The sequence below is a fragment of the Volvox carteri genome (genome assembly GCF_000143455.1).
Source record: "Volvox carteri f. nagariensis unplaced genomic scaffold VOLCAscaffold_83, whole genome shotgun sequence".
In the NCBI taxonomy this organism is placed as follows: domain Eukaryota; kingdom Viridiplantae; phylum Chlorophyta; class Chlorophyceae; order Chlamydomonadales; family Volvocaceae; genus Volvox; species Volvox carteri.
Window position 1 is genome coordinate 71,489 of NW_003307626.1, and position 10,922 is coordinate 82,410.

General features: G+C 52.2%; 2 protein-coding genes across 2 annotated transcripts in view; both read left to right on the top strand.

The window, feature by feature from the left end:
- VOLCADRAFT_119815 (uncharacterized protein) overlaps nt 1-448 on the top strand; it is a gene marked incomplete at both ends in the record, with an annotated part of 10,093 nt that extends 9,645 nt beyond the window's left edge. Inside the window, one exon of the mRNA XM_002957937.1 lies at nt 320-448. Within this exon, the coding sequence (XP_002957983.1) occupies nt 320-448 (129 nt within the window). The remainder of the gene's footprint in view (nt 1-319) is intronic.
- Nucleotides 449-3,739: 3,291 nt separating this feature from the next.
- Nucleotides 3,740-6,139, top strand: VOLCADRAFT_99162 (uncharacterized protein; the record flags this gene model as incomplete). Its single annotated transcript, XM_002957938.1, has 2 exons — nt 3,740-5,185; nt 5,786-6,139. The coding sequence occupies 2 exons, from the start codon at nt 3,740-3,742 to the stop codon at nt 6,137-6,139; spliced, it is 1,800 nt and encodes a 599-aa protein (XP_002957984.1).
- Between the last annotated feature and the right edge of the window lie 4,783 nt (nt 6,140-10,922).

Here is a 10,922-nt window from a genome sequence, read left to right on the forward strand (position 1 = left end):
GGGGGGAGGGGGGCGAATCGGGTAAGCAGTAAACATTATTCACATGCCGCCGTGGCTAAGTAATGGCTAGTAAAAAAAGGTGGGGGGAGGGGGCTTTATGTTAACGAAACACGTCGTACATTCCCGTGCCCGTTATTTAAGACACGAATGGTGCGTTGTGGTGGCTAGGTGGGGAACAGTTTGCCGTGCGCCGAACATCGCGACGGGGTTCCCCCGTCGCGATCGAAACGTTGACCGTTGTTGACGGTCTAGTTTATCGCCACTTATAACTTCCCTTGCAATTTTCCCGTGTCTGTGTGTGTGCGTGTGTGTTTTACAGCTCCGCGGCGGCCCGGGGGGTTCTCCCGTACACCGCGACTCGGTGGTGGCCACCGCCTTCTCAGCGGACATGAGCGCCCTGCTGACCGCAGACAAGGCGGGGGGCCTTTCATTCTGGTCGATGGAATAGGGAGGAGGGGGAGGGGGAGGCTATGCCGTACTGCCGTACATGGGATTGCGGCGAAAGATGAAAGCAAGGGGCGGGCGGGCGGGAGGGGGGTTGCCCCGCGCAGTGGTAGGTGGTTTTGTTGTGCGGATGGTTGGCGCCAACGGTCTGTTGGAAAGCAGTTTTAGTGGATGAGTTGCTGTTAGTTGAGTTTAATGGGGGTGGGGTGAGGACCGTAACCGGCAACGGACTCCATTTCGATGGCCCATCGTCAAACAAACAAGTGATGAGAGGGGGGATTGGGGCTGCTAGGATGTCGTACATTACTGGGAGGGAGGTTGCTGTGGGCAGAGACTGCGACTGCCGTGCTTGCTTTTCATTATGTATTTTTTCCTACACACAAAGTTTAAATTTATTATTTTTTGGCCATTTGGGTCGAACCTTGTCGCTGCCGCTGTCGGATTTGGTATTGATGCTGTTATCCAACACCCAACGTGGAGTGGCTGCTTTTGTCGACTTGTGGAANAAAAGCGCGGCACGCTGCCCCCTCCGTATCGCAGAGCTGTCGTACCAGCACCCGTTCCGCACCAGAGGGTTACCAGAGGTTTTCCTTGAGCTGCTGCTAGTTGGGCACCTGAAGGGTTTTGCAGAGCAAGGGGGAGGGAGCAAGGTACGGTAGTTCAAACAATAGGTAGTCACTGTGTTAGGTAGGCAGTCCCCCTATCACCACCACCACCACCACCACCACGGATATTTCGGGACAACCATTTCCCATCCATTCCATCACCCACGTGTGCCGACTTATGCGAAAAATAAGTGACTTTTCTGGGTTCAGGCACCCCCCCAACCATCACCACCATCACCACCACCACCACCATCACCACCACCATCACCACCACCACCACCACCACCACCATCACCACCACCACCACCACCACCATCACCACCACCATCACCACCATCACCACCATCACCATCACCACCATCACCACCACCACCACCACCACCACCATCACCACCATCACCACCATCACCACCACCACCACCACCACCACCACTATCACCACCACCACCACCACCACCACCACCACCGATATTTCGGGACAACCATTTCCCATCCATTTCATCACCCACGTGTGCCGACTTATGCGAAAAATAAGTGACTTTTCCGGGTTCAGGCCCCCCCCCAACCACCACCACCACCACCACCACCATCACCACCACCACCACCACCACCACCATCACCATCACCATCACCATCATCTAGTAGGATCGGCAGCCGGATCAACGGCATTCCTTCCACTCCTGGTCACTCCTGGTCCGCTCGCAGTCACCACATGGTCGGCTCGCAGTCCATCCCCGTCCATCGGCACATGGGGATGTATTCGTCTTCTTACGGTCGAGGGAATTTCATCTCCAAAAGAGCTCTTTATCGGATTTGGAAGCTTCCAGGGACACTACGCCGTGCCTTGTTAGCTTTATTGCTGTGTCTGCAAGTCGTATAATAAGACACTTCCGGAGCTGCCGCGAAGGAGGCTCACGCAACTGCTGTTTTCTCAGTTCAGAGCTTTATCCACGATGACGAAAGCCTCGTTGTTTCTGCTCTGTCGGCTGACGGGTTCGGCGCGACATCGACTGGTGCAGAAGTCGACTTCAGTTTTTGCAGTCAGTCAAGAGCTTATTGAATGCGGAAGCACATGAACATAAATGAATATAAGTTTGTCATAATAGTTGCACCTTGCTACGGCGTAAAAGTGGTTCAAAACAACAACAATTCAAAACCCAACTATGGTAGGCAATCTGCAATAATCCCAATCTTAACGTCACTTGCTTTCATTCAAAAGGGTGATGATGCAAACAACATCCGAATCGGAGCTTAATGGCTGGTTGCAAAACAAATTGCGGGATGCAAGGCGAAGTTTTGCGATTTCTTGCGACTTGCGACTTTGCGGGCTGCAAGCCGTACGCAGGAGTGCAATTCGCTTCGCATCCCGCAATTTACTTTGCAACCAGCCATAATCCGCCCCTGGCGCCATAAGGAAAGATTCAGAATATTTGTTCTGAACGATTCATATAATAAACCGCTGCTGTAGTTCTCAATCAGGAAAGCGCCTATCGAAGGACGAGGGATCGCCATTCACCGCACACAGGATGCGCACAGAACTTTCTTCGCCCTTTGCCCGGAGATATTTATTAACTTTACATTTTCCTGCGTCTTCCAACACCTTCGGAACGTCACGTTGCTTGCTTTGGAATTTCTGCTTCGCACACATATCCCCGAACTCCTTAGACGAGGTATCGAACAGTCATGGAGTAAAGAAGTTATCTATCTCCAAAAAGGTAATATTTTATTGCCTCACCGGAGGTTTACAACTTGCCATGAAGTTGCTTCAAAGTGGAAACGAGGTTTACAAAAACCTAAACCGAGGTTTTCACACAAACTGAAAGGCATTCATGCGAGGTTTACCTGTTCATGTTAATGCAACATTGACGTCTTGGTTTGATGATAGAGCAAAAAGGTACGATTTGGCAAGCTAGAAATGATTTATCCCTACGTCAAGGGCGACGACGCGACGCGACGCAACCAAGCAAAACTTGAAACTATACATCAGCACTTTCCAGAATTCAGATAACAGAAAAGGCAAGCACGGTATAGAAGAGCGGATGAAGGTTCCTATACTCCGCAACTCTGTGAGCAATAAGCATGTAACGGCGAAGCAAAAAATGACAAGGGGCCTTTGCCTGTAAAGGCCAAAGAACGACAGGTTTGAAGAGCTATTTTGTAACTACTCTTTGCTGCAGAGGATGCGGTGGTCCTAGCTTGGACGCCAGCGCTAAATTCAAGTAAAAATGCGCCATGACACATTTGAAAAGGCAGTTGCCATGAATAATCTGTTGCCTTTTCGGGGCACCTTGACACGGGGCAAATCCACTGCCAATGAGAGGCAAGTAGCAAAATATTTACAAATACACAATTTACAGCAAATACCAAAAGTAATAACTAAACTTCATATGCTACAAGCTTGTACGTATAAGGGCGGCACTACGTCGTCCGAGCCACCAGGATTCGCTCTATTCAGGATACCTTCGGTGACTAGTGTACTTCAATTATAAGCAATTATATCCCTTATTTCATGCTTTTATAAACAAAAGAAAGCCATTTTCCCTAAAAGTGCCTTTTTAAAAAGTTGTTAAATAGCGGTTTCGAAGTGCGACAAATTTTATCCGCGCGACACCAATAATATAGCTCCTTGTGGTTGCCTGCCCTCTAATCTGCCTATACATGTAAGATAAACTCACAACAAAACTACAGACATGATTACGTGTTATGAGCAGCTTCGTGCCCCTAGCTGGGAAGACCTTTCCGCGGGCCTGTTTGAGCGCATTGCCAGTTTCCTGGAACCCAACGAGGTTGCGTGCTCTGTCCGGATCATCAACAAGGACACGGCGCAACTCTTTCGAACCAGCCGCGAAGTCCGCCTGTCGCAGCCCGTGCCACATCATGCCTTCCTATGGCGCTTCGGCAATCCGGAAGCCTGGCGACCGTTCACTCTTCAGAAGCGATTGGAGCTGCTTTGCCTCGTGGCTCACAGTGGCAGCCTTGCAAACCTGCAGGTTGCAGTCGCGACTGCGGGCTGTTCTCTCATGCCGGAGGCTTTTCGCGCCGCCGCCGCCGGCGGCCACGTTAACGTGTGCGAGTGGCTGATTGCTGAGAACTGCCCCATGGACTTGGGTGCTGTCAAGGTGGCCTCCAGTGCCGGTCATTACGGCGTTGTCCGCCTCCTGCTGCCCCATCAGCAGCTCGTCACATCCACCGACGTGAGTTGCGACGCCGCCTGGACGGCAGCAGCTGGCGCCGGCCAGAGGGCGCTATGCGAGCGGCTGCTTGATGACGGCATTCCCCCAGGCAAGGAGGCCTTGTTCGCCGCTGCACGCGGGGGCCACGTGGACCTTACGGAGTGGATGCTGCAGCTGCCGCAGCTGCCGGCGCTAGACGACGGCGACAAGGCACTGCTGCTGCGTCGTGCCGCGTACGGCTTCGACCTGGTTTCACTGCAGCGACTGTTCAGCTGCCAGCAAGTTCATAACAGCCGCATGAATCTGGTCGAGCGCAACGCCGCTGCGGCCGCGGCTTTAGCTGCTCCCACTCGCGACTGGCGCGACAAGGTGCAATGGCTGGCTGGAGGGGAGATGATGTCCCTAGACGGCTTCAGCTTTCCGGACATGTGCGAATTTCTCCGACGTCCCGACTGCCATCACCGTCTGCAGCTGGTGGACTGGGCTTTCTCCAAGCGCTTCTACCACGACACGTTCTACACGGGGTTCGCAGTCCAGGCCGCCAACATGCCTCTGCTACAATATCTGCGTGGGAGGGGCATGTCGCTTGCTAGCCGAGACCTGGACGTTGCCGCGTCACAAGCTGCGGAGCATGGCGACGTTGAATTTCTCAACCAGGTTCTGGCGCTGGGACACACATTGCATGTGGAGCTGGTGAAAGCTGCGGCGCGGGGGGGTCATTTGCACGTGTTGCAGTGGATGGCGGGGCCTCAGGGGGAGCGGTACGGCGGCCTGCAGGCATTGCGGCAGGCGCTAGCATCACCAGATTTGGCTGAGGTGGCCGCTTCCTCCGGTAGTGTGGAGGTGATGGCGTGGCTGCGGTGCCGCGGCTGCCCTTGGAACAAATGGGTGTTTGTCGCGGGAGCCGGAGCTGGGAGTCTGAGGCTTCTGCAGTGGCTGGCGGCCTGGGGCTGTCCCATGGGGGTGAGTGATTTCCCGGGTAGAGATTGCGGAGAGAGAGACAGCAGAAAGATGAGTTTCGCTTGTGTGAGGCGCGTGTGAGATTATTGATCGTGTGACATGCTGTGCCATGGCTACCTTGGTCCTTGTCGCAAAACCGTACGGTATGACGAAATGTTTTGCTGGTAGCTTGGATACTGTTTGGGATACGGACAGAATGTTTTTTTACATGTATTATATTCATTTTTGTTCGTTCTAGCAATATTCGATACCTTAATTATCATTCGGAATATTGCGGGGCATTCCTATTGGGTGGAAAGATATAAAAAAAATACTAGGTTTCAACCTGATCTTAATGTTAGATTATGTTTCCAAATCTTTCGGCTCTATCAATCTTTGAAACGTTCCGGCGGTAGAAAACCCAGAACTTGCCTTGCACGTTCTTGTCATATACATCGCTTCTTTTCTTTTTGACAGTAACTTTTTTCTCTCGTAACTATATTATGGAGTGTGAGTGCCTTCCCTGACCAGATGAACCTGTGACATGCCATGACGACAATCAACCCCAATACAATAATTCATTTTTTTCACCTGCTGTCTGACACACGCGCATCCTTCCCCCAGTCACTGGGCGAGCCCTACACAAAGGCCGGCAGCAACGGAGACTTCGCCAGCCTGCGCTGCCTGCGGCGACTAGGTTGCCCATGGGGGCCCGACGGCTGGACCTTCAGCCAGGCGGTGTACGACGCTCACTGCGTTAGCGACCGGCCCTGCAGCCTGGCAGTTCTCAAGTGGCTGCTGGCGGAGGGCTGCCCCGTGGACTGGCGCGCGGCGAAGGATCGCGTGGCTGATCGTTTCAGGGCGCGACGGGACGCGGAATCTCAGCACATATTGGCCTGGATTGAAAGCCAGGAGGCGGAGAAGGGGGAGGAGGAGGAGAAGGAGGCGGCGGGTAGGAGTGAGGGAGGGCAGCAATAGTGAGAGAAGATGAGCGAAGATGGTCGTTGCTTGGGATGAAGGGGAAAATCGGGGTCGATGGGGGACGAGGATTGGGGAGTTCGTTGTTCACTAAGGGTGCCCCCGGTAAGAACTGGAGGCAGGGGCCAGGTAGCTAACTACTAGCTAGATATTTGTAGGTTGGAAACATGCGAGCAACTAGCCACTGAAATTAAACAACTGATCGGGTTCTTTATTGGGATTAACTTCGGGGTTTCTTCACTTTCCATTTGGCTTCTTGGGCTACAAAAGACATCCTACTTCGCCGTCAAGTCTTGAAATATGTTTTTGAATGTTTGTTTGAACGTGAACGTGCTTGCACCTCGAACGAAGTCGGGAAGTGAGCGACAGCAGTCTCAAGGTCTATTAAATATGAGGTGGAGACAGAAAAAATCAACAGCTGGAATATTACATACATACATACGTTACGTAAATATAATACAAAAATTTGGATCATGCCGCTGTTTGGGGGCTTTTCGGAGGACGGCGCCCTGGGCTAGGGGGTTGCTGGGGGCGGGACACACTGGCGAAGCAAATCTCCTTTTCCTCGCCCCCACTCTAGTTATCCGCCCGCCTTGCCGCGGCTCGTCAATCTCTCGCCTCTTTATCTATCTTCGCATTCACGTCGTGAAAGTCAGCGACTGCTGAACTGACGACTTTAGATTGGGTGATTGGATAACTGGCTGGCAACGGACATCTTGCACAACACCACTGGGGGTCAATGACTGCACTGGGGGGCGACTTGCTATATTCTTTATTTTTATAATACTAATATGTGTGTTATTATGGTATGATGATGATGGTGGTGCTGCTGCTGCTGCTGCTGCTACTGGGCCTGCTGTGAAATGTGATTCACGTGCCTAAAGTGAGCCCCGAGCGGGTCCTTACCTTAAAGAAATAGCTGTAGGCCCTAAGTTAACTTCCCATTCCGGCACCCACCTGTCGGCATCTATATCTTTGTTAAGCCGGTCACAAGGGGTCACCTGTTTGCAGCACCGACAGCAGCGGCGGCGGCTATACGGCCGGTACTGTTACTGTGTCCATTGCAAGCTGTGTGAGTAGCAGTGGGCTGCAGTGCTTGTAACGGCAGCTAGTACGGCAGCTAGTACGGTAGCTAGTAGGCGATAAATCTTGCAGCTAGATCTGATTGATGCAATTGTCAATAATGTTTTGGACAGCACGCGCGACCGAGTAATTCAGAGGCTGCGGGGTTGGGGTGGGGTCCTTGCGCGAGTACGGCGAGTACGGCGAGTACGGCGAGTACGGCGCAGAAGTTCCCGGACCGCCGGCCGTGTTTTGGGGGCTTCACGTTAAGCTCCGGCTGATGATGATGATGGTGATGATGGTGATGGTAATGATCCGGGCGCTATGGGATATTTGGCACTCTCTCTTAGCTTCGACAACGAAACCTCTTCAGCCGTCACTTGGCTGGGCGGCGCGCGGCAGGGTGGGGTGGGGTGGGGTGGGGTGGGGGGTTGAACTAAGGGATAGCTCAAGAAGTTGAGTTCCTTGGAGGCCCTCAAGCAACCCGCAGGTCGTCGGCCTCCTGAGCATCACTGATAGATATCACGGTGAAAAAGGCGGGGGAGGGGAGGCCGTTGATGCCGGAAGGACATGCGGCGATAGCGCTCTCGGGGATTTCCATATGTATGTATGTATGTGTGTGTATTATTGCTAGGCTTAGAGAGGCTTAGTACGAATATACGGGAAGAGGAGGAGGACGACGAGGAAGAGGAAGAAGGAGATGGAGTCTACCGACGTAGGCCGGGGCCTTATGCGAGGCAAGGGGAAATGCGAGGGTGCGAAAGTCCCATGCCGCGTTCTGTTACTCTGTTATGCGCCGCCACCGCCGCCGCCGCCGGTGTGTGTGTGTGTGTGTGTGTGTGTATGTGTGTGTGTGTGTGTGTGTGTGTATGTGTGTGTACGTGCCTGCGCCACCGAATTAGGCTTCGTAGGTTTTACCACCCGCCCTCGCTTCGGGTGTTATGGGGGGAGGACGAGAAAGGCAGGGGGTGTGTCAGGGGGGGCATGTACGGGAGGATGAAAGTCAGCACTTGAAGCTCAGGTGGCCAGGGGGGCCCCCGTGCTGTGCCATTGGGATCGCCTGGCCGGCTTGGCTTGGCTTGGCTTGGAGGCTCTGCCCGTACGGTGCTTAATGTGCCACCGGCCCAATGCGACACTCATCTGGTTATTGAATGATCGAATTCGGCTGAGAAATATTTATTGTGTTGTTATGTCAGTTACAATAAGAGGCCGTATTGAGCTCTGTCGTCATGGCAGCTGTGCGTGGTTGGTTGGGCTTGTGTACGGCAAAGCTTCCGTAAAGCTTCCGTGCCTACGTTTTTTTTATAGAACGTTTGGTTTTTGAGAAGTGAAGATTTGCAAGTGTTTCCACTTTTGCCGTTTACAATGATAATGATAATGCACATGAGGATGATGAAGAAATGGATTTTTGGTACAGCTCCAATGAGTTCAAAAGATTCCAGAAGAGGAAGACCACTTCGGTGTGTACGGGCTTTTGTTTTGTTTGTTTTAGACTTTTAGGCTCGTATGGGTAATATGGGTAATATAAATCTATATACATATAATTATATTGAGACCGGCCTGCTGCGTAAGCACTTGTTTTTGCGCAACGGTGATAATTTTCATTGCGTTGTTGCAACATGAGCCCTATTGAGTTGTTTTCTACTTAATTTGCCAATTTGGGACCTGAGGCGGCCATGAGCTGGTACGGCACACTCCACCCGTACGGCATTTTAACATCCGTCAGCTTGCAACTTCAGATTCCCTCACTGCAGCCATATCACTCCATCCGTCCGCAACCTGTCGTACATGTCGTAAATTTCCTAACAATTCAAAAAGATGGGGGCCCTTGTGAAGCAGCTGCCCGCGTTTCCAAAGCACGTATGGTGATGTGGAAGGTGCGGAAGTACGTCGGTGAAATATAATGTGGTAGGACTGGAGAGAATAGTGTAGCAGTATAATGTATTGTGAGTGTAGCTGAAGCTTTCATCGTGGGCGCGTCTCGTTGCAAGCTAAGCAACGCGTATACATGACGTGTAGCATCAGTCCTCAGTTCACTTCTTGTAACGAACATCAGCATAGGTCCAAGCCCTCTCGCTTGGAGGGATATATGCAAACAAACATCCTGATAGGTAAACTCGCATGCTACCGAGCATTCAACCGAGCACATGCATGCTTAGTTGAATGGTGAGATGCGACCCCCCTTCATTTCGTGCTCGGCAAGCCTGCCACCGCGTACCGGATATGTTGGCGATGTTACAGAGATGCTGCACCTTGGTTTCTGTGCGCAATGCATACGATGCTCGACCCCGCCGACCAAAACTACACGTGCCCAACTGAAGACACACCGGTGGTTGTGCAGCAGCTCTTGAGGCTTTGTTGGCTGAAATCCAGCCTGAGACGCTGCACCTCGGTACCTGTGCGCAATGCGTACGCTGCTCGCCCGCGCCGACCAAAACTACATGTTCCCATCTGAAGACAATGCCTGTGGTTCTTAAACAGAATTTGAGCTTGCTGATGGCTCAAGTCCTTCCGTAGTAGCTGCAACACGGCTAACGCAGGCACGGCCGAATGCGCTGCGAAAAGCTGTTCCAAGCCCTCAGCGGCATCCATTTTATTTGCAAGGTTCTGAACGACTTTCGCGATTCTTCTCTTTACCTAATTCTGCGTTGTTATTATTTATTTCGTAAGAGTGTAACTTGAGTTTAGTCGGAACAATGTGCATTATGCGCTGCGCTACCGAAAGCAGGCGCCTTATGAGCCGACCGCTTCATCTTCTGCGGCAGTTTCACGAGCCCAGAATTGCAAGCTAGGACGTTGGCATTCGGTGCTTTCAGTTACTGCAAAGCATCCAGGCAATAGTCCAGCATGCATGCCGCGTGCGGCTATGGCCAACATGCCCACTTGCGCAAGGCGCTGGCGCACGTGGTCCTCATCCGCCAAGAAAATTTATATACACTTGTACAGGCGCATTTTGTGAATCGTACGCGCGCATCTGCGCGGCAAAATTCGCTCCTGGAATTTTTGGACGATGTACGGATGTTTTATTCGCGAAGTACGACCGGACACATTTGTGCGAGAGGCTGCTTAACCAAAGATGGGGGCCCTTGTGAAGCAGCTGCCCGCGTTTCCAAAGCACGTATGGTGATGTGGAAGGTGCGGAAGTACGTCGGTGAAATATAATGTGAAATATAATGTGGTAGGACTGGAGAGGATAGTGTAGCAGTATAATGTATTGTGAGTGTAGCTGAAGCTTTCATCGTGGGCGCGTCTCGTTGCAAGCTAAGCAACGCGTATACATGACGTGTAGCATCAGTCCTCAGTTCACTTCTTGTAACGAACATCAGCATAGGTCCAAGCCCTCTCGCTTGGAGGGATATATGCAAACAAACATCCTGATAGGTAAACTCGCATGCTACCGAGCATTCAACCGAGCACATGCATGCTTAGTTGAATGGTGAGATGCGACCCCCCTTCATTTCGTGCTCGGCAAGCCTGCCACCGCGTACCGGATATGTTGGCGATGTTACAGAGACGCTGCACCTTGGTTTCTGTGCGCAATGCATACGATGCTCGACCCCGCCGACCAAAACTACACGTGCCCAACTGAAGACACACCGGTGGTTGTGCAGCAGATCTTGAGGCTTTGTTGGCTGAAATCCATCCTGAGAGCTGCACCTCGGTACCTGTGCGCAATGCGTACGCTGCTCGCCCGCGCCGACCAAAACTACATGTCCCATCG